The 24,260-nt window shown below is 41.9% G+C and overlaps 2 protein-coding genes and 1 long non-coding RNA gene across 5 annotated transcripts in view; 2 read left to right on the forward strand and 1 right to left on the reverse strand.

Annotated features, from left to right (window-relative positions):
• Positions 1 to 24,260, forward strand: part of LOC146498584 (protein NLRC3-like) — a 350,052-nt gene that overhangs the window by 319,180 nt on the left and 6,612 nt on the right. The window contains exons 4-9 of one of the 3 annotated variants that reach the window (XM_085139931.1): positions 626 to 821; positions 3,624 to 5,418; positions 6,589 to 6,762; positions 6,976 to 7,149; positions 7,325 to 7,498; positions 11,292 to 11,465. In XM_085139931.1, the coding sequence (XP_084996057.1) occupies positions 626 to 821; positions 3,624 to 5,418; positions 6,589 to 6,762; positions 6,976 to 7,149; positions 7,325 to 7,498; positions 11,292 to 11,465 (2,687 nt within the window). Of the gene's footprint in view, positions 1 to 625; positions 822 to 3,623; positions 5,423 to 6,588; positions 6,763 to 6,975; positions 7,150 to 7,324; positions 7,499 to 11,291; positions 24,211 to 24,260 lie in introns of those variants that run through there. The other 2 variants (XM_085139928.1, XM_085139930.1) reach the window with 2 other exon arrangements.
• LOC146498588 (uncharacterized) overlaps positions 1 to 24,260 on the reverse strand; it is a 133,534-nt gene that overhangs the window by 65,820 nt on the left and 43,454 nt on the right. The gene's annotated exons all lie outside the window — the stretch shown is intronic.
• Positions 1 to 24,260, forward strand: part of LOC146498589 (NACHT, LRR and PYD domains-containing protein 12-like) — an 88,541-nt gene that overhangs the window by 2,517 nt on the left and 61,764 nt on the right. The window lies entirely within an intron of this gene.

The raw sequence follows: 24,260 nt of genomic DNA on the forward strand, positions 1-24,260 counted from the left end.
GGTCTTTGTAGACCAGTGGATTGTCTGTAGGGCTGAGAACAAAGTACAAATACTTCATTACATAACCTAATTACTATTTGCAGGTATCTGTAGTTTACTTGAGTAGTAACTATTTTTTACTTTTACTCCGTACATATTTAAACAAATATCTGAACTTTCTACTTCTTAAAAGTAGAAACGTCCTCCAAAGAGCTGCTTTCTTTTTTACTATTACTTTTAAGTTTAATGAGTACTTCAACTTTTACTGGAGTAGTTTTTAATAGTAGTAGTTGTCCTTCTACTTAAACAAAAGTACAGACTTTGTGTACTTTGCTGATTTTTACAATGATTCAGTTCTGATTCACAAATTCAGTTTTGAAAGAAATATTATAATCATGATTATTTATCTTGAATTTCACTGTTGAAAGAACCTCTAAACCTTGTAAATTAAAAACATTTAATTCCAAATGATTTGAGTCTTTCTCTGCAACTACAAACTCCGTGTAAACTACTTTGGTATAAAAACAAAGCTGAGACTTCATCAGAGGTGTAAACATCAGGTTAATGATCCACACTTTGTGTTTACATGTTTTCATGATTACATGATTTCACTCTGATTGGCTCATTCATAAATATTCTGTTCCAGCTGCTGGAGGACAACATCATCACTTTTCTGAACGAGCTGAAGAAGATCCAGAAGGTTCTGAGTCCAGATTACCCAGAATGCTTAGAGAGTCAGAGGGATGATGAGGAGGAGAGGAGCAGAAAGGCACTTGTGACAATCACAGTGAACTTCCTGAGGAGACTGAAGCAGGAGGAGCTGGCTGAGCGTCTCTATTGCAGTAAGAGCATTTCTGTAAGCGTTTAAGCTGATTGATGACTACAACAGTCATTAAACAACCACTGTTGTCCTACTGGGAGACTTCAACGCTCATGTGGGCAATGACAGTGAGCCCTGGAGGGGCGTGATTGGGAGGAACGGCCTCCTGGATCTGAATCTGTGTGGTGTTTTGTTTTTGGACTTCTGTGCAAATCACAGTTTGTCCTTAATGAACAGCATGTTTGAACATAAGGGTCCATAAGTGCACGTGGCACCAGGACGCCGCAGGATGCTGGACAGACCTGGCACAACTAAACGTGCGTGTGAACGCCTCACAGAGGCCCCGGTCTGCAAGACCTTCAACAAACACCTCTGGCAGAGCTTCAGCTGCAGTCTGAGGGAGACTGGTGCTCTACTTGCACTGTGTATAGTGCAGGTGGAGCACTGCTGACGTCGACAGAGAATATTGTCGGGCTGTGGAAGGAATACTTTGAGGACTTCCTTAATCCCACTGGCTTCCTCCTCCTGTAGAAGAAGCAGAGTCTGTGGATGAGGGGACGACTTACCTGTCTCCGGGGGCGAGGTCGCTAAGAGAGATAAATGACTCCTTGTTTGGTACACTGTAAACCCGAATAAGTCCAGTGAACTCAACATTCATGAGAAAACTGATTACATAATAATTTTTAAGTTAACTTACTTAAAAACTATGAGTTCACTGTAACTTAAAAAATTATAACCTGAATAAGATCAAAGAATTGAACTACCTTCAACCTGTAACTTAGTATTTAAGTAACTTACAAAGTTTAATTTCACTAAACTTGTATATTTTACTTTATTTGAACTTTATTTCACTACTTTACTAACTTAAATATTATAACTTATATAAACTCTAATTACCTATTACCTGTTAAAGCGCACGCTAAGTGTAACCCTTCAAATTCAAATTTTATTTGTCACATACAGTCATACACAGTACGATATGCAGTGAAATGCTTACACAACTGCTCGTGACCTAAAGAAAAAAAGAAAAGGCTATGAATAAGATAGGAAATAAATATGAAAATTAAAAAGGGGTAAATTTAACTAGGAAGGAACAAAATAAAATAAAATATAAAAATTAAAGTTAAAAATGAGATAACTGTACAACAAAATACACAATACACAGTATAGAAATATATAAGAATGTATGAAGAATATAAATATATATATATACAATAACAGCAGCAAAAAGTTTTTTTGTACAAGTATTAAATGGAAATGAAGAATATAATGTCCAGTGTTGTGCAATCCACATTTGTAAGTGTCTTGTGCAGTGCAAATATGCTTAAAGTGATTTAAGTGATGAAGTGTAAACAAAGTCCAGAATGTCCAGTGTGTGTATAAGAACCATATGTGTGGGTCAGTACTGTGTGGTGGCCTCTATACAATTTTGCTAGGGGATTTCCTCCGGTACCCCATCTTTAAAGAGTGTGTTCCAAATATAGGTGGGTCACACTACTTAGCCTACCTGGGAAAGTCTATGCCAGGATGCTGGAAAGGAGAGTCCGTCTGTCCGTCTGAACCTCGAATGCAGGAAGAAAAATGTGGTTTTTATCCAAGTTGTGGAACACTGGATCAGCTCTTTATCCTCTCGAATATACTTGAGGATGCATTGGTGTTTGTCCAATCAGTCTACATGTGTTTTGTGGACCTGGAGAAGGCATTCAGCAGTGTCACTCTGAGTGATCTTTTGGGAGGTATGGAGTGTCTGGCCTGTTGCTAAAGGTATTTGGTCCTTATACACCTGTTGCAGGAGCATGGTTAGCATAGCCGGACTTGTTTCCAGTGGGTGATGGACTCTGCCCGTGTTACCCTTTGCCGCAGATTCTCTTCGTAATTTTTATGGACAGAATTTCTGACAAGTAGCGGAAGGGTATCCCTTGGGTGGTCTCAGAATCTGAATTCTGCTTTTTGCAGATAATGTGGTTCTGCTGCCCTAATCAGGTGATGGCCTCCAGCTCGTACCAGAACGGTTCATGCCTGATTGTGAAGTGGCGGAAATGAGAATCGGCACCTCCAAATCTGGGGCCATGGTCCTTAGCCGGAAAAGGGTTGAGTGCTCACTCCTGGACAAGAATGAGTTCCTGCCCTAAGTGGAGTTCAAGTATCTCGGGGCCTTGTTAACAAGTGACGGGAGAACAGACAGATTGGTGGTACTGCTGCTGCAGTGATGCGGACACTGTACCAGTCCGTCATGGTGAAGAGAGAGCTGAGTTTAAAAGCAAAAGTCTCACTTGTCGATCTACATCCCTAACCTCACTTATAGTCGTGTTGTTAGTGACCAAAAGAGCAAGTTTGCAGATACAAGCGGTGGAAATGGGCTTCCTCTGAAGGGCTGCTGGCTTCTGCCTTAGTAATAGGGTGAGAGGTTCGGCCACCTGGGATGGCCTCAGAGTAGAGCCGCTGCTCCTCCACATCGAAAGGAGCTAGTTGAGGTTGTTTGGGTCTGACAAGGATGCCTCCTGGGCACCTACTAAGTGAGGTGTTCTGGGCATGTCCCACCGAGGCAGACCCAGGACACGCTGGAAAGATTATATCTCTTGGCTTGCCTGGGAACACCTTGATGTTCCCCCAGACAAGCTGGAGGAAGTGGTCATGAAGAGGGTTGTCTGAGCTTCTCTACGTAGGCTGCTGCCTCCTTGACCGGCCCTGGATAAGCGGAAAAATATAAATGGATGAATGGATGACTAGAACATTTGTTATTGTCTTAAGAGATGGACCAACATGTAGCCAAATATTCATGCTTTAAAGAAATGAGACGTAATGTTTTGCATTCTTTTTCCAGAACATTTTCCTACGGTATGTCAACGTAACCTTAAATCTGCACTGAAGAAGAAGTTCCAGTGTGTGTTTGAGGGCATCACTAAAGCAGGAAACCCAACTCTTCTGAATCAGATCTACACAGAGCTCTACATCACAGAGGGAGGGACTGCAGAGGTCAATGATGAACATGAGGTCAGACAGATTGAAACAGCATCCAGGAAAACAGACAGACCAGAAACAACAATCAGACAAGAAGACATCTTTAAAGCCTCACCTGGAAGAGATGAACCAATCAGAACAGTGCTGACAAAGGGAGTGGCTGGCATTGGGAAAACAGTCCTAACACAGAAGTTCACCCTGGACTGGGCTGAAGACAAAGCCAACCAGGACATCCAGTTCATATTTCCATTCACTTTCAGAAAGCTGAATGTGCTGAAAGAGGAAAAGTTCAGCTTGGTGGGACTTGTTCATCACTTCTTTACTGAAACCAAAGAAGCAGGAATCTGCAGCTTTGAAGACTTCCAGGTTGGGTTCATCTTTGATGGTCTGGATGAGTGTCGACTTCCTCTGGACTTCCACAAAACTACAATCCTAACTGACCCTAGAAAGTCCACCTCAGTGGATGTGCTGCTGGTAAACATCATCAGGGGGAAACTGCTTCCCTCTGCTCGCCTCTGGATAACCACACGACCTGCAGCAGCCAATCAGATCCCTCCTGACTGTGTTGGCATGGTGACAGAGGTCAGAGGGTTCACTGACCCACAGAAGGAGGAGTACTTCAGGAAGAGATTCAGAGATGAGGAGCAGGCCAGCAGGATTGTCTCCCACATCAAGACATCACGAAGCCTCCACATCATGTGCCACATCCCAGTCTTCTGCTGGATCACTGCTACAGTTCTGGGGGATGTGCTAAAAACCAGAGAGGGAGGACAGCTGCCCAAGACCCTGACTGAGATGTACATCCACTTCCTGGTGGTTCAGGCCAAAGTGAAGAAGGTCAAGTATGATGGAGGAGCTGAGACAGATCCACACTGGAGTCCAGAGAGCAGGAAGATGATTGAGTCACTGGCAAAACTTGCTTTTGATCAGCTGCAGAAAGGAAACCTGATCTTCTATGAATCAGACCTGACAGAGTGTGGCATCGATATCAGAGCAGCCTCAGTGTACTCAGGAGTGTTCACACAGATCTTTAAAGAGGAGAGAGGACTGTACCAGGACAAGGTGTTCTGCTTCATCCATCTGAGTGTTCAGGAGTTTCTGGCTGCTCTTCATGTCCATCTGACCTTCATCAACTCTGGACTCAATCTGCTGGAAGAACAAAAAACCTCCCAGAAGTCTGAAACAGGAGAATCTACAGAGAAACACTTCTACCAGAGTGCTGTGAACAAGGCCTTACAGAGTCCAAATGGACACCTGGACTTGTTCCTCCGCTTCCTCCTGGGTCTTTCACTGCAGACCAATCAGACTCTCTTACGAGCCCTGATGTCACAGACAAGAAGTATTTCAGGAATCACTCTAGCAACAGTCCAGTACATCAAGGCAAGGCTCAGTGAGAATCTGTCTGCAGAGAAAAGCATCAATCTGATCCACTGTCTGAATGAACTGAATGATTGTTCTCTAGTGGAGGAGATCCAACAATACAGGACTTCAGGAAGTCTCTCCACAGGTAAACTGTCTCTTGCTCAGTGCTCAGCTCTGACCTTCATCTTACTGTCATCAGAAGAAGATCTGGATGAGTTTGACTTCAAGAAATACTCTACTTCAGAGGAGGCTCTTCTGAGAATGCTGCCAGTGGTCAACGCCTCCAACAAAGCTCTGTAAGTAAACATGTTGTCATTGCTTCATTGTTAAAATCATGGGAAATAAATCAGAAATGCTGAGTTCAAAGAGCACTGTAACATTTTTTTTAATAGTTAAATTAAATGATCATCAGTCAGTCATTAAATATATGGTAGTTTTAATGTTTCACTCCAGCATTTCTAAAACACACTTTGTTCTGTAACTCTTATCAAAGGACAATCCAGACCCAGCCTATAAGAACATGAGCTCTGATGCTTCAGCCCCTCTCACAGGTTTATTATCCTCAGCTTGTTCACTTGTCTCCAACTCCAGGAGTTTGGTTGTTTTATTCTAAAGCACAAACTTCACCTGCCAAACTTCACCTACATCTTTTTATGATGTTCGTAATTCAAGTTCAAGTTTGTATCTCACTTTCAGTGCACACTCTCCCTTTTTAAATATAAATCTTTGCTGTGCTGTCATGTTTTCATCCCGTATGGAGGGAGAACTTCAGTCTTCATTACTGAAATTGCCTCTAAGGTCATGTTTCTTGTCAGTAACCATATGTAACTGTAAGGCTTCCATAACCAGTGTTACCACAGAATTACATTGGGTTCTCTCTGGGTCCTCTACAGTTTCCTCCCACTGTCCACAGACATGGAGTTAGGTTACCTGGTGATCTAAACTTCATGCAGGTGTGAGTGAGAGTGGTTGTCTGTACATCTGTGGGCTTAGTGGAAGAGACTGGATGGATCTCTGCTTTGTCTTTGATATATCCTGACAGCAAACATTCTCCATGAAGTCGGCATTTCAGCTCATCTCCTTTATACGCACCTTCAACAGGAAGAGTTTTATACAGATAGTGTTTAAAATCCAGTGTTACTCACAGTTAATTAGCATAAAAATTACTGAATTAGTAAAATTTTCTAAAATAATTGTTGTAGTTAATATTGTATAATAGTGTACACAGCATTATTAGCTCAGTAGGTAGAGTGGTCGCACAATGATCGTAAGGTCGGGGGTCGAATCCACCAAACAGCTACCCTGAGGTTCCCCTGAGCAAGGTACCACCAAGGTACCAATTGTGGGCACTGGACTGGTAGCACTCATAGTCTCATAGGTTTAAAAAAAAAAAAAGGTTTAACATATAAACAAATTTCATTTGATCACATATATTGTGTTGTTTTGTTTTTTCCTTTCGCTCTCAGACTGAGCAGCTGTAACGTCTCAGAGGAAGGCTGTGAAAATTTGTTGTCAGTCGTCAGCTCCCAGACCTGTAGTCTGAGAGAACTGGACCTGTGTACCAACAGCCTGAAGTCTTCAGCAGTAATGCTCTTGTCTGCTGCACTGGAGAGTCCACACGCCAAACTGAATATTCTGAGGTCAGATCAATTTGTATTCTGTTTAATTCTGTTTGTTTCTGTTATTGATGTTTGTTTTTGTTTATGTCTTTATCCAGTTATCCTTGTTTCATAGCATTTTTATTCATTTCTAAGTTAAAGTGAACTTATACTAATCTATTCAGCACAAGACAATAAACTATTGCAACCCGGTTACACTTTAACAACAATCTTTATTCATGTTTTTATCTTCAGACTTAACATCTGTGAACTCTCAGAGGAAAACTGTGAAGCTCTGTCCTCAGTTCTCAGCTCACAGTCCTCTAGTCTGATAGAGCTGGACCTGAGTATCAGAAAGCTGCAGGATTCAGGAGTGAAGCTTCTGTCTGCTGGACTACAACGTTTAAACTGTAAACTGAATACTCTGAGGTCAGATCAGAAAACAGTTTGTTTTTAGAATTATTAATTAAAGTTCATCCATATGATGTGTTTCTTAGTATGTTAATGTTTCCTTTATAAATAGAAAGTCAAGATTTAATGTTGTGAAATGTATCAACAAACTCTACATGAGTATTTGTTGTATAGACTGTCTTTTATTTTTCAGACTGAGTGGCTGTAACCTGTCAGAGAGAAGCTGTGAAGCTCTGTCCTCAGTCCTCAGCTCCCAGTCCTCCAGTCTGAGAGAGCTGGACCTGAGTAACTCTGACCTGCAGCATTCAGGAGTGAAGCTTCTGTCTTCTGGACTAAAGAGTTCACAGTGTGCAGTGGAAACTCTCAGGTCAGGATTCAAACTTTTCCACAGATGATCATTTGAAATGTGATTTATATTATTGTATAAACAGGTAACTTTTATACAGCTGTCAAGTGAACTTTTATTCACATTTGAGTGGATAATTGGACTCTGAATTACTAAAAGTTGTTATAGTCATGTCTTTGTTTATTTAAAAAAAATACTTCATGTACTGCCTAATTTAAAGATTTAGGCTCCTTTGGGCCCATAATATATATATTTGATTTCTTTTGAATGAAATTAGGAGGATATTGGCGACTACTGATTGGTTCCCTGTCTGTTTTTTATTCACAGTACTTACTTAATTTTAAAGGCTGATTTCTCAAAATGAGATGTTTATCTTTTCTTCTATAACACTTGGAGCCACCAAATCTTCTTGCTTGATTTATTCATTACAGTTTGATTTAAAGAATATTAGACTCGTAACATAATAAATATATTTATTTCACTTCTTCTTGAGAGAAAGAAAGGGACGACTGGGTGAGCTCCAGTGGTTTATCCCAGGAGAGAGAGCGGCACACTGGGCTGCAAATGATCACAGTAGTAATGGCCATAGTTTGATAAAACAGGCAGTCTTACCCTGTAGATAATACAGGGTTCTTGTGCGAATGTGGGGGAGGGGACTCGCCTGGTACTAACTACATACTACTAACTACCTCATCCAGATGTCTTCCCTACTTACCCTGATAAGAAGTAACTGCAGTAGCCTTATAGGTCAAATCAGTTTCACCTGTTAAAGGTAGCTCCACTATTAAAGGTGTCACTTGTTATTTCTGGGATGAGTTTAGTAGCCTGAACAGCTGCTCAAAGGAAAGGTTATTTTTATTATTATTATTTAATTATTAAGTCCGGGGTAACCTGCAAGAGCTTTTTGCACAAAGAATAATACTCAGACTTTTAGATTTTATCATTTTACACAAGGTTTAAAAATGAATGTCCACAATTGAATTGCAGAAATTGTTATTGAGCTAATACTGATGTAGTTGTTATCTTTGGTAAGGAGAGGCTGGATTAAGAATGAGCACAGTCAGGCCTAAAGATGCTCTTTATAATAATAATAATGGATTGCATTTATATAGCACTTTTCGAGACCCTCAAAGACCCTTTACAATTCCACTATTCATTCACTCTCACATTCACACACTGGTGGAGGTAAGCTACAGCTGTAGCCCCAGCTGCCCTGGGGCAGACTGACAGAAGCGAGGCTGCCATATCGCACCATCGGCCCCTCTGGTCATCACCAGTATGCGGTAGGTGAAGTGTCTTGCCCAAGGACAAAACGACCAAGACAGCTGGGTCATCAGACAGACAAGCTCATCTTGTAACCTACTGGTTCGCTGGTCAGCACACCAGCTGACTAGCAGATCAGCTAACTAGCAGATCAGCTAACGGCAGCCACAAGCTGAAGGACGATTAAATGTAGTGGAGATATCAGGGATGACACTGGTGTGTCCGATGAATAGATAAGTTAGGGCTGCTCAATTAATCGAATTTTAATCACGATTACGATCTGGGCTTTCAACGATCATTAAAAATGACTGAGCCGATTATTAGCCCCTCCCTCGTGCTTTACTCTCGCGCTGCTCCGTGTGCGCCACGGACCGGTTTATGCCCGACAATATTTTCATGGACCGGCCTTTAAGGTGTCGCGGATAAATACAACAAAATAAAACTAGTACCGGTCCCGAAAAAAAAAGATTTATTCATAACTCGCGTAAAAAGACCAAGGAAAACCGACTAAACGATAAAAACGATAACAAAATAACGCTGAAAACCGATAAAAACCCTGAAAACTATACATTTCACACCTGAGCCTCAACTCTCGCGGCCCGGCTCCAAATTACTCACGGACCGGTACCGGTCCGAGGCCCGGGGGTTGGGGAAAGCTGATTAAGAGGACCCGAGGGAAGCTCGGAAAGCTAAGCAGAAGTTATTTGGAGAGGAGAGTGACAGCCGTTGGTTGAAAAGAGAGGTAAAAAAAAACTTCAGTGATGTGGAAACATTATGGGCTCGCAGAGTCAGATGTGGATCAAGTAGACATAGTGTGTAAACTTTGCTACAGTGTCATAGCTGCACCACAGAGCAACACTGCAAAGTTCACTAAACATAGATGTTTAAATTTTTCATTTATTTTTTATATTGCAAACATTTGCACTGTTATCAGTATTTGCACACTATTTTATATTATTTTTTGACAATCTTTAAAGTCATTATTCAATACATTGTTATTGTTAAATAAATCTCGTCAAATAATCGAGATCTCAATTTCAGTGAAAATAATCGTGATTATCATTTTTGCCATAATCGAGCAGCCCTAAGATAAGTTACATATCCAGTTATATGCATACGTCAGTATAGCAAACATAGCCATATATAAGGTCAAAGATCACAGCACTATAATGCAGTAATGTTAAACACAAAGGTGTATATCTACATAAATCTATCCTATCAGTGATCAGGGTACTGTAGTATACTTCTACTACTTACACTATAGAAACTAAACGACATTAGTGTGACTTTAAGTTACCATCAGTACAGACGAACCGATGGTAGTTGGACAAAATAAAGGCTTTGCAATTATTGTGAAGGGCTTCCGGTTAAAGTAAGATTACCTGATTCAGCTGATTACCTCATAACAAATTGTTTGCTATAGAACGCAGCTCCCACTCTTCATTAATATCATGTACTGTAACTCCCAAGTTACCATGGTTACCCAGCCACGCCCAGTAGTCTCCAGAGAGACCAACAGCAGGTTCATGTTGTAACGCTGTGGCGTTCGTAGTCTCTCCTTTTTCTACAGCTCATGTGTTCTTCTTGTGATGGTGGATCTTGAGGGAGGCTCATACATGCCGTCATTTGTTGATCCTAAGAACATTCCTCAGACCGACTTCTTCAACAACACTAATCGGCCTGCAGTTTGTAACTACTCACTTCACTGTGGCGTTTGTTAGCTTGTCTTTCTTTGGTTTATCTAGACTCCTCCCACAAGCTAATCCAACGTAGTCTGCCCAAGCCTCCCACCGCTGTTTATTTGGGTGGTTTGTTTGCTGCCATCAACAGCGTGTAATGCATTTAAGTGATACTTCAGACATGAAGTACTCCGACAATAAAAAACTCAACTTTGCTTCCAGATAACTTTAGTTGTATCAACACTGCCCTCTGGAATAATTAGACTTTGGTGACAAACTGATGTGATCTCCATGTTTCCTTTGTTGGACTGTGGGCGAGTGTCAGAACTGAATGTACTGAGTAACATGTAGAGTTTAAATATGTGTCAGTTCCAGTTTTAGAGCTCTAAAGTGCAGCTATCATGTTAGGAATATGTTAGGAATAGACAGTAAAACTGAGCACACTGAGGTCAAATCTTTATTTATCCAGTTCATCTGTAGGCTGAGCTCAGTCCATCCATTTAGTGAAATGATGTTTAAAGGTCTCCTTGTTCTGTGAGCGTGCACAGATCCTGAAGCAGAAAGCCTGGGTTAACAGAGAAATGATCACTGTGATGATGCACTGTGATGATGCTCATCATCTCTGACTGGGATTTGAGGTTTTATCAAAGCAACAAACACAAAGAAAGCCTGGCTATGTTGGACTGGGTGTGGAAGCAGCTCCCAGTTTGAGTTCAGGAGACAGACACCCTCTCTACTTTGAAGATCAGCTTCAAACTTTCCTTTTTGATAAAGCTTATAGTAAGAGCTGGATCAGGTGACCCTGAACCATCCCTTAGTTATGCTGCCATAGAGATGAATAACAGACGGATTGTTGTTTTGTGTGTCTGCAGCCTGTCAGGCTGTCTGATTAAAGAGGAAGGCTGTACTTCTCTGGCCTCAGCTCTGAGCTCCAACCCTTCCCATCTGAGAGAGTTGGACCTGAGGTACAATCATCCAGGTGACTCAGCAATGAAGCTGCTGTTGGCTGGACTGAAGGATCCAGGCTGGAGACTGGACACTCTCAGGTATGGAGATAATGTCTGATAGAGGAGGAAGAGCTGAAAACATTTCCTGTGTCCTTCACTCACTTCCTGTTTGTTTTCTGCAGATGAGAAGAATCACACATGCAGGAATATTTTCAGGGACAAACACACTAGTCTAGCTGGATAGTACATGGATATTTATGTAGGGGGTCTCCAAGGAGTCTGTTTGCAGGAACATTAATGATAAGTGATAAGTCATGTTGAGAGTTTCATTAAAAGCAGACCTACAATTAGGTCCATAAATATTTGGACAGAGACAACATGAGATACCTGAGATAGTGGTCACTGTGTACCTAATAAAGTGTCAGCCATGTGTATGTTTCCCATGCTGTATGTCCACAGTCACAGTGACAGTCAGTGACACTGACAGAAGGATCAAACAAGGCTGTGAATCATTTGTGTGTGACAAAGGAGCAGCTAACATTTGGAAATGGAAGCTTAAATAATGACAAACTCTACATTCACAGCTGAATTCACAATAAATTTGTTCTCAAGTGCACATTTAGCAGCTAATGCTAATACTGTTTTCCCTTTGCTTTCTACAACTTGAGCAGCTATTCGTAAGTAGGCCACTTTGCTCTGCTAAGGATTTGTGCGACTATGATTGAAACGCTGATAAGCTAATGCTGCTAAGCTAATTCTGTTAAGCTAATGCTGTTTATGGGCCCTGTTAGAATCAATATTTCCTTCTCATTCTGTTGTTTGAGAACAATATTAACATTTCACATCATTATAACCAGTGTTGGGACTAACGCGTTATTAAGTAACGCGTTACAGTAACTACGTTGTTATTGTGGTAACGAGCACGGTAACTAGTTATTATGCCAAAATCAGGAACGCGTTAGTCGTTACTGGGATTTAGATAGGGTCGTTACTCGTTACTTCGTGTGGTGGCTATCGCGGAGCTTCCACAGATTAGTAACATTAGCAAGTGGTGGAGGCCAGCAGGTGAATGAGGGAAAGGGGAGACAGGAGGAGCAGAGACCCGAGGCGGCCGCCGGTCCAAGTGTGAACTGAACTTCAGGTAAGGAGTTATGACCTGCAGTCTTTCTGGGTCAGATATAAACCAAGTTTAGGTGGAGTTTATTTTCGTTATTCTGACTTTTTCCGTACTGCGTACTAGCTAGCATGACGGAGTTTCTATACAGCTGGGTGGGTGCTATGAAGTTAATGATGTTGAACTTTATTTTGTTCATAAGTTATTAGAGTTGCCAACCGTCCTGTCTGGTATTCAGAGAAAATATTACGCGTTTCTTATTGAGGTGAACAGGAACAGTTTGTCCCGGACTTCAGCTACAACGAAAAAGACACAAAGCTGGAGTTATTCTGTGTCTTTGCTGCACAGCTGCCTCTTCTTCTTTCATTCTCCCCCCTCCCTCTCCCGTTTCTACTTCAATCATGAAAACTGATCAGTGATCAGCTGATCGGCTTTTCTCTCTTGTTTGTTTATCGCCCACTTTGCGCCAGAAACAGGAAACCAGCCGATTTAAACAACAGCTGCACGTTTAAGCTTGATCAGCTGTTGTTAGAATTTATTTAATAATATTTTCTAGTATCAGCTGATGTTTGCTGGAGCCACAGCTGCAAAAAAGCTGCTGGTCATGATAGCGGTTTGGTGATCTGGTGAGAGGGAAACGTGAAGATGAAACCAGGAGATGTCCTTACTGAATCATCAGAGCTGAACAGGTGATGGAGAAACCGGTTTACCTTATAGGTGACATGAATGAGTTGAAGGGAAGTTATGAACTGTTTCTGAGAGACAGATAACCCCAGGATCCTTTTTTAGGTAGCTGACAGCTGGTAACTGTGCAGGTGCGGATCTAGCTAAGTTTTGCCAGGGGGGCCAGGTAGGGCATTAACAAGGAGACGGGGGCACAAAGAAATACTTTCTTATTCTCATTTAAAATGTCTCGCTTTTAAAAAATAATTGTCTGAATCTTACAACAAAGGATTGATAGATTGATGCATATATACCATCAAAACAGTGAACATCACTGTCACAACAGCATTTGTTTTCATTCAAAGGCGATTTTTTGTCCCAGTCCAGCCCTGTATGCAGCTCATCTGCAGTCTGGTGTTACCTTCATCTTCCTATTCAGAAGGCAGAATTTCTGAGTTCTGAGTACAATCAAAGCACCACGACTGCAGTTTTTGTGTTGGATGTAAAAGGCGCACATGACGCTGTGACGTAGGCTAGAATCATGGCAGCAGTCAATGACGGTCCAGGCGTGGTATTTCGCTCGTGGAAATATGCACATTATCTTTTCCTTTCTATTGGTAGGTGGCACAGTGCACTTGTGGCAAGTAAGCAAGCTAGAAGACTGGCAAAGTTATGGAAGCAACACATTAACAAGAGAATTCTGAGTAAAACCAAAGTTACTTTCCCTAGTAACTAGTTACTTTGAAAGTAACGAGTAACTTGAAGTAACTGAGTTACTTTTGATAGAAGTAACTAGTAATGTAACTAAGTTACTATTTTAAAGTAACTTACCCAACACTGATTATAACACAAGAGAAAAGGGTATTAGCGTTAGCTACTAATGCTTATTCACTTCAAATTAGCTTTAGCTGCTAATGGGAGCCTACTTAGCATAAACCCTTCACATCGTTATAATGCAAGGGAAAAGAGTCACTTATGGCAGCCTATTTAGCATTAATATCACATCATTATAACACAATAGAAAAGGGTATTAGCATTAGCTACTAGTACTTATTCACCTCAAATTACCTTTAGCTGCTAATGGCAGCCTACTTGACATTAACTCCTCACCTCGTTGTTACCCAACGGAAAAGAGTATTAGTTTTAGCTACTATCATTTGTAATAAGTAAGATAAAACAGTGTTAGCATTATTGGATCATGCTAACTCACATTAAATTAGCATTAGCTATTTACAACAGCGTACTTAGAATTAGCCGCTCACATTGTTAAAAAGTAAGGGAAAACAGTATTAGCAGTAGCGCATAATGCTAATTCACGTCAACGTAGTATTAGTTAATAAGGGCAGCCTACTTAGCATTAACTGCTCACTAATATAATGCTAATTCACATCAAATTAGCATTAGCTTCTCAAGTTGTTATAAGGAAAGAGAAAACGGTATTAGCATTAGCTGCTAATAATTATTCACCCCTAATTAGAGTTAGCCCCTAAAGGCAGCCTAATGCTAATTCACATCAAATTAGCATTAGTTAATAACGGTAGACTTCGTATCATTAGCTGCTGTCATTCTTACAAAGAAAACAGAATGAGCATTAGCTGTTAATGCTTGTTCATCTAAAATTAGAATTAGCCACTAGTGGCGTATTGTTAAAAAGTAAGAAAAAACATTGTTAGCATAAGCGGATAATGCTAATTCACCTCAAATTAGTATTAGCTAATAACGGCACCTGCTTAGCATTAGCTGGTCACATTGTTATAATGCAAGGGAAAGTAGTTAACATTATTTGATAATGCTAATTCACATCAAATTAGCAATAGTTATTAACGGTAAAACACATCACATTGTTAAAATGTAAGAAAAAACATTAGCTAATAACGGCAACCTACTTAGCATTAGCTGCTCACATTGTTAGAAATCAAGAGAATATGGTAGTGGCCAATTAGTGGCCAATGCTTATTCACCTAAAATTAGCATTAGCTACTAATGGTAGCCTATTTAGCATAAACTTAGCCTTCCTAGCACTAGCTGCTCACATTGTTAAAAGGGAAGAGAAAACGATATTAGCATTAGCTGGTAATAATTATTCACCCCTAATTAGAATTAGTTGCTAATGGCAGCATACTTAGCATTAACTCCTCACATCGTTATAATGCAAATGATGCTAACTTGCATTAAATTAGACTGCTGTTATTAGCTAATGCTATTTAGCAGTAGCTGCTCACATTGTTATAAAGCAAAGGAAAACGATATGAGCATTAGGTTCTAATGCGTATTTGCCTTAAATTAGACGTAGGTACTAATGGTGGCCTACGTAGCATTAGCAGCTCAGATGTTGTAATGCTAGGGAAAAGAGTGTGAGCATTAGTGCATAATGCTAATTCACATCAAATTAGCGTTAGTTAATAACGGCAGCCTATTTAGCATTAGCAGATAATGTTGACCTTGGCCGACTGGAAAAGTTAAGAAATAAAGATTTAGGAGTGTTTCTCGATAGCTCTTTCTCATTTGAGAAGCAAATAAATTCTGTTATTAAAACAAGCTGTAAGGTTTATATTGTTGATTGTCATTTATGCTTAGAAATATTTACTCATATATGCTTAGAGTTTTATAATCGATTGCATAATGATAGAGGTTTGATCCTTAGTAGTCTGTAAAGACTCTGTGTGCCTTCCAGAGTGCTTTGGCATGCACACACCACTTGGGGCCATGAGAGAGGTCGTACCCTCTCTTACTGATTTATGGTGTACGACAGGGGTCTCAAACTCAATTTAGCTGGGGGCCGCTGCAGGCAGAGTTTGGGTGAGGCTGGGCCGCATTAGGTTTTCCACAAGAAAGGCATGGTTAAAAAATTCCAATCTTCTCAAATCTCTTTATTTTTATTTTTTAACACAAAATATGAAAAATAAATAAACAAATTAAGAATGAATAAGAAAATAAATCAATCTGTAATACATAAATAAAATAATAATAAGATATTTTTAGTCAGTGAACTTATGTGTTTTTTTCAGTCTTCTATATCTGCTTTATTTAGATTGAAATATCTGTATTAACAGTTCTATAACCTTCTTCTGAACATGAATGGAACACTGTAGAAAATGAACTGTTCTTCTGAACATGGCTTCTCTTGCCTACTCCTTGCTGCTAGAGACCTGGCAGCGTTTCCTCTCGCATAGCCGAGCCAGATTTGGCCTGAGGGAGGAAGCAGTTGCGACCCTCAGTTTGTTTTGAAGATGATCATCCGTAAGTCTGGACCTGTACTTGGACTTATTGAAGTTCAAAGTGGAGAAGAGCTTTTCGCACAAGTATGTGCTACCAAAAAGGCACATGGTCCGCTTGAACATTCGGGAAAGCCGAGGGAAACTAGGGCTCAATTCTCTCAAAAATTGTCCAAGCTGGTCTGCTTTTCCACTCACCTCCCTGAACTTTGCTTTGAGTTCAGAGTTGCACTGCAGCTCAATGAGCTCCATTTGAAGCACAGAAGGGGCATCTTGCACATCAAAGGAGAAGGGGTCGGCAAAAATTTGAAAGCTGGCTCTGTGTGTCTTGAAGTCAGCAAATCTGTGATCAAATTCCTCCTGTAGCCTCAAAATGACATCAACATACTTGTCAGCACTGAATGGTGTGCCTGCATCCACGAGTGCCTTGCATGCTGGGAAATGGCAAAGGTTTGTCTGAGAGAGCTGAGCTTTCCAGAGCGCAGGTTTTGTGGAGAATGCTCTCACGTTGTCATAGGCAGCACTGACAAGTTGCCCCTGGCCTTGTAACGTCTTGTTCAGTACATTAAGCTCATGTGTTATATCAACAAAAAAAGCTAAGTCCATGAGCCATTTGGGATCAGTTAGCACAGGAACACTAACTCCATCCTTCTCCATGAAGGCTTCACTTCTGCTCTCAACTCAGAAAGTCTCTTTAATACATTTCCCCTGCTGAGCCAACGTACCTCAGTGAAGTCGAGCACATCCCCATATTCTGACTCCATTTCCTCTAAAAAAGCACAGAACCTTCGGTGCTTTAAGCCCCTGGATCTGATTTGGTTGATGCATTTCACAACAATAGACATCACATTGTCAATCTTCAGGCATTTGCTGCAAAGGACCTGCTGATGGATAATGCAGTGCAGAGCAATGGCCTCCTCCACGCCTTCCTCTTCCAGTTTTTTTTGAACAAGTGCCACCAGTCCATTTTTCCTCCCTTTCATTGATGGCGCTCCATCTGTTGTTATTCCAACAAACCTCTTCCATGGCAAACCAACATTCTCAATGGTATCACACAGCTTGTGAAATATCTCCTGAGCTGTGGTCTGGCCATGCATTGGAATCACTGTGAGCAGCTCCTCCATCACTTCAAAACTGTCATCAACACCACGGACATACATTGGGAGCTGGGCAGTGTAGGTGATGTCTGTGGTCTCATCAAGAGCGACTGAGTATACACTGAAACATTTGGCTTTCTCACACAGTTGGTCATAAATGTCACTTGACAGGTCAGAAATGCGATCTGCTGCGGTGTTGGCAGAAAGGCTGATGTTGCTAAACTGACCTTTCTTTCCCGGACAGACTATATTTGCAGCCTGCAACATGCACTTTTAGACAAATTCACCTTCTGTGAATGGCTTCCCTGCTTTAGCAATCATCTCACTAACCACGTGGCTTCGACAGCTGCATTATTCTCTTTGGTTGCTTTCTTGAAGAAATCTTGCTGCCTCAGTTGATCTGTTTTAAGACTGGCAACCCGATTCGCTCTCTCATCTCCCTGGTATTTTGCATCCACCTCAGCATGTCTAGTTGTGTAATGACGTTTCAAATTCTATTCCTTGTGCAGCGCAACTTTCTCTGTGCAAATAAGACAGGTCGGGGTGCCCCTGTGCTCAACAAAGAAATATTGCATTTCCCACTTTCTTGAAAGTGTCGGTGGTCATCACCAACCTTTCTCTTCATCACAGGCTTTGAAAAAGACATGTTTGGGGCTATGTAACATTTATAATTCTACTTGGTGTCACTGTCGCATTGAAGTTTCAATCAAGCGTTTAGCCGACGGACGGGGAATGTCTCAACGCGTAGAGAACGTCATTTCTGCTTCTTTTTCTTGCAACCGTAGCACGGCGATCGGCAGATAAAAAGCTGCTAGCAGTCTCCTTTGTTTTTACGCTCGATGTTCATGTGAGGGACCAAGCAGCCAAAGCAAAGAGGACACAGGCAAAAAAATATCTTCAAAAAGGGTTTTCTTTATTTTAACCCTCAAAAAGTTCAAAATTAACAAAATTCAAAAACATACTTAGCAGGCCCATAAAAGAGGTCAACTAAATATAACTCTACGAAAAGTAATTTCCAGAAACTTAAACAAAACAAAGTGAGACACAACTGAACTCACAAATTGACCTAATTACAAAGACACATGAGGGTAGCTTTTATAATGATTTGGCCAAACCATTTGAACACAATAGGGGGGGAAACAAAAACACACTAATATTAACTAAGCACAGAATAGCCTAACTAAACCTAAAACACCCCTGCTCCTGGTAAGCCCATGGTTGGTCCTGCTGAGCAGGCATTTTGTTCACAGAGTCCTCAGCCACGCCTTTTGCCCAGACAGGAAACAGCCACCGCCCAAACCCAGGTAACTCAAAGAAAGAAAAACATAATTAATATAACAAAACATTTTAGAAAAACCACACAATGTTATTATGTGCGCGCCTCACAATATCAGTGCTAGGTTTAACCAAATGATTAATGAATTATATTAATGAAGAAAACTGCAAAGCAAACTAATAAAGTGAAAAATTGACTAATTTACCCCTGTGTGGCTGATGCCATCACACACTCCCCCTCTTCAGGACTCTCGCTGGTACAGCGAGAGAGGAAGTCGGCAGTAACGTTGTTCTTCCCAGGAATGTGCTTGATGACAAACCGGAAAGGTTGCAGAGCAAGGTACCATCTTGTGATCCTTCCGTTCTTATCTTTCATCTTTTCCATCCACTGAAGTGCACTGTGATCCGTCTCCAGGGTGAATTCTTTTCCAAGAAGGTAGTACCTGAAGGAATCAAGGGCCCACTTGATGGCAAGGGCCTCCTTTTCCACTGTTGAATACCGAACCTCTCTTGGGAACAGCTTTCGGCTGATATAAGCAACAGGATGACGTTCTCCTTCCAAACCTTGAAGTAGCACTGCTCCCAGACCCCTATGAGATGCATCAGTTTGAAGGAAAAAGGGCTCATTAAAGTCTGGACTGTACAAAACTGGTTCACTACTCAGTGATTGACTGATGTCCTTGAAAGCTGCTATAGCCTCCTCTGTCCAGTTAATCTGATTAGGACACTTGATGCCTATCAAGTCCGTTAGTAGAGCTGCCCTGGTGGAGAATCGTGGTATGAACCGACGATAAAAGCCTGCCATGCCCAAAAAGGATCTTAATTGCTTCCTTGTCTGTGGGAGAGGACAAGACTCAATGGCTTGAATCTTACTGACCTGAGGCTTGATCACCCCATTCCCGATCACATGGCCCAGGTACGCAGTCTCAGCAGAGGCAAAAACACACTTAGAGGGGTTCACCGTCAACCCAGCAGTGCCAAGACGGTCGAAGACAGCATGCAGATGTTCCAAGTGTTCCTCCCATGTGGTGCTGTAGATGACAATATCATCAAGATATGCAGATGCAAAATCTGAGAAACCACATAGTACTTGGTCCATTAATCTCTGAAAGGTTGCTGGAGCCCCATGCAGCCCGAATGGCATCACTGTAAACTGGAAGAGACCCCAAGGTGTTCGAAAGGCAGTCAACTTCTTTGATCGCTCCGTGAGTGGCACCTGCCAATATCCCTTGCACAGGTCAAGTGTGGTCAAGTACTTTGCCTTCCCCAGCCGTTCCAGCAAATCATCAATGCGTGGCGTGGGGTATGAATCAAACAGTGATATTGAGTTTAGGTACCTGAAGTCTATACAGAACCTCATGCTTTCATCCTTCTTTGGCACCAGGACCACCGGATTACACCACTCACTCTTTGATGGCTCGATGATCCCCAAGGACAACATGAGGTCAATTTCCTTCTTCAGGGATATCAGCAGACGTTCAGGGATCCTGTAGCTCAAACGCTTTACTGAGACGCCCTCTTTAATGACAATGTCATGCTCAACAATATCTGTTCGGCCAGGATTCACTTGAAGCACCTCAGAGTTGCATGCAGCTCTCACCTGAAGCTGTTTATCATCTGGCAGATGACTAAGGTCAAAATCTACCACATCAGCAGAAGGCAAGTATTGCTCACCGACCTCTTCTTCCTCTGGAACACCCCTTATGAGCATCACCTCTGCTGTCTTTTCAGGGCGCTGCGCCCATTCCTTCAAAAGATTTATGTGCAGAACCCTGCTGGAGCGTGGCTTTCCAGGGATGAACACTTGGTAAGTAGTGGACCCCAATTTCTTCTGAACCTCAAAGGGCCCTTGCCACTTAGCCAATAGCTTGTTGTTGTCAGTGGGGAGGAGCACCAACCCCTTTTGTCCAGGACTAAAAGACCTCTGACGAGCTGCTCGGTCATATCAAAACTTCTGCTTCTGCTGGATTTTGGTCATATTTGACTGAGCAAGCTCACTCATTTTCTGCAGTCGCTCCCTCATCTGCACAACATAGGAAACAATGTTAACAGAGTCCATCTTTTCCTTGCCTCCCTCCCAGATGTTTCTTAACAGGGCTAGAGGTCCTTGTACCTCATACCCATACAAAAGTTCAAAAGGAGAGAAACCAGTGGAGGCTTGTGGCACTTCCCTGTAGGCAAAGAGAAGATAAGGAAGCCACTGATCCCAATCAGCACCATTCTTATCTACCACCTTCCGGAGCATCTGCTTCAGAGTCTGATTGAACCGTTCTGTTAGCCCATCAGTCTGAGGATGGTATGGGGTGGTTCTCAGGCTTCTAATGCCCAGCAGCTTGTACACCTGTTTTAGTAAGTTGGACATAAAGTTACTCCCCTGATCAGTCAGTATTTCCTGTGGGAACCCTACTCTTGCGAAGAGCTGTACAAGGCAGAAAGCTACTGATTTTGCCTTGATGGATTTCAGTGGGAAGACCTCTGGATATTTAGTTGCATAATCAGTGATTACAAGCATATAGCGATTCCCTGACTTACTCTTCTCAACGGGTCCAACAATATCCATTCCGAGGCGCTCAAATGGGGTACCAATAATAGGCAGTGGTTGGAGGGGAGCTTTGGAAGGGACTTTGGAGGATGTCATCTGGCACTGAGGACAGCTCTTACAGAAGTAGGCTACATCTCTATGGAGGCCAGGCCAGAAAAAAAGTTGTTTAATACGAGCTGTGGTTTTGTGCTTACCAAGGTGGCCAGACCAGGGAATAGAGTGTCCCAAATTAAGCACGGTTTCTCTAACTTCTTGGGGGACCACTAGCTTCAGAAGTGAGCCCATCTGATGGTAAAGTATGCCATTTTGCAAGACATAGTCACTTTTGTTAATGCCTGCCTCCTCTACTTGGTCCTTGTCTATCGCTCGCTGAAAACAGGAAGCTAAACTAGGATCAGTTTTTTGCAACTCTATTATATTGCCAGGAATTTGAAGTCCCAAAGGCAAGTCTGGGTCAGTATGCATTTCTGGGTGTACTATAGTATGCTGGAACTTCTCCTGTCTCCTCTGTCTGCGACTTTTCCGAGGCTTCCCAGGTGCAACTTCCCATTCCTCATTAAAAAATGGCAAGGCATTGAAAACTTCTGAGGTTTCACTAGATTTTTGAGCTTGAGCTCTAGTAACAGCCACATTGCATTGATGATTCTGGTCTGACTCCAACAAATCAAAAAGCACTGGAAAATCTCGTCCCAGAATAGCTGAATAAGGCAGGTTATCAACCACCCCAACATTTAGAAGGCAAGTCTGTCCATTCACCTTAATGTACATGTCAGCTGTTGAGTACATCTTCTCATCTCCGTGCACACAACAAATGGGGATGGTATCACTGACACGGACAATATTGGGGGGCACAAAATCTCTGTGTATCAGTGTACGTGAACTGCCAGAATCAAGTAAAGCTCTTAAAGTTGTTCCATTAGCTTCAATTTTTATCATTTTAACAGTCTGGTCACACTGGAGCCCATGTTCAGCATGTGAACGTGGCATGAAACACATTTGAACCATCTTAGCTGAGGTTTTTGGGCACATTGGCTTTGTGTGGCCCTCTAACCCACAGAGGTAACAAATGATCTTTTTTGAATTTTTTAATGGTCTACCAGCAAACTGGTTCTCACCCACAGGAGTTTTATCTGCTGACAATGGCCTTTGATGATACATCTGGGCTGATTTGGGGCCTTCCTTTGGCATTTTATTTGCATTACAGGCCCAAGGTTGCCCTTTCCTCCTGGCAGCTACAAATACTTCTGCCAGCTCAGCTGCCTTCGCTGCAGAAGACGGGTTGTGCTCTCGAATCCAAACCTGTAGCTCAGAGGACAACATTCTCAAATATTGTTCAAGGATGATTATTTCACCAATTTCTTGGTTCGTTTTACCTTTTGGCTGAATCCATTTCCCATACAGATCTTTAAGTCGAGCATACAACTCCTTAGGGTTCTCATCAAGCCTGACTTCCAGTGAACGGAATCGCTGCCTGTAGGTCTCAGGGTTAACATCATACTTGGACAAAATTGCAGCTTTAACTTTGTCATAGCTGAGAGAGTCATCAATATCCATATGAACGTATGCCCCTCTTGCCTTGCCCGTTAGCAGTGGTATTAATCGAAAAACCCAGTCTGTTTTTTCCCAACGATATGCTAAGGCAATGCGTTCAAATGTAGTCAAAAAATGCTCAATATCATCACTATCAGTCAACTTTTCCAGTCTGGGTTCATGCAATGAAAACTGACCTGATAATGACTGACTGGATTCAGCTTGAGCTTGAGGAGAACTAGAAATGTAAGGTAGCTCCCTTGACTCTGGTGACTCCGTGGTAGGTAATGGTAGCTCTGGTACTGGTGATGTCCGGGACTGCACCTCTAACTGTAAAAGCTGAAACTGATGTTGCAATGCTTTGAATTTTTGTTTTTGTCGTGCAGTTACCTCTTCTTGCCTTGCTTCCCGAGCCTCCTGTTGACCCATATGAGCTTGCAATATTGACATCAGATCTGACAGAGATGGCTCCCTTTCTTCAACCTCAGTGCTCTCCACCATTTCAGAGATTCCAATTTCCTCCTCAGCATCAGCTTCCTTCTGAACAGTTACTCCTTTCTTCTTTTCCACCTTTCCTCCCCGATGCATTTTCCTTTTCTTTTTCTGGGGGTGAAAAAACCTCAAAGAAAAAAAAAACTGTCCCCTCAACTGGCAGATCCCACTGCTGCCACCAATTGTGAGGGACCAAGCAGCCAAAGCAAAGAGGACACAGGCAAAAAAATATCTTCAAAAAGGGTTTTCTTTATTTTAACCCTCAAAAAGTTCAAAATTAACAAAATTCAAAAACATACTTAGCAGGCCCATAAAAGTAGTGATGTGACGTTCTGTATCGAGGCTTCGAAGCGTGTGTCGAGTAATGGAGGGGACGTTTCCGCGAAGCGCGTATCGAGGCTTGCTTCATTTATGGGAGGAGCTGAAAATGATGACGTCCGAAGCCTCGCTGCCCGGCTGTACCACGTGACTGGTTCATGAAGCGGTTCGAACTTTGCCGCGAGATATGACAGCGATATAAACCCCTCAGACTTCATTCAAAAATGTAGGTGTTTGATGGAGAGTTGCGGTTAGTGAGAGTTAGAGACAGTTTGGAGACAGTTTGGAGGTTTATGAGAGTGAGGAGAGAAAGTCAGGAGAGTATGGAGCCAGCTAAGAAGAGGAGGATGTCCTCCCCTGTGTGGGAACATTTTGATTTTATTCCTCCCAACAAGGTATATAAATTTCTACAGAAGATGTATTTTCATAATACTGATGGTGCAATAAAACATATGTTAAGCGGCTTTACTTTTGTACAAGGAGAAGTGTTTGCCATGTGCCAGGGAGCTGGGATATAACAACAACACCTCATCCATGCTTAGGCACTACAGAGCTTTGCATGAGAATAAGGGGAACACCGATTGTGGAGCAAGACCAGGTGAGCCATCAAATGTCATGATAATATAGCATGCAGTAATGTTACTAAAT

Source organism: Neolamprologus multifasciatus, chromosome 18 (genome assembly GCF_963576455.1).
Source record: "Neolamprologus multifasciatus chromosome 18, fNeoMul1.2, whole genome shotgun sequence".
NCBI classification, from domain to species: Eukaryota; Metazoa; Chordata; class Actinopteri; order Cichliformes; family Cichlidae; genus Neolamprologus; species Neolamprologus multifasciatus.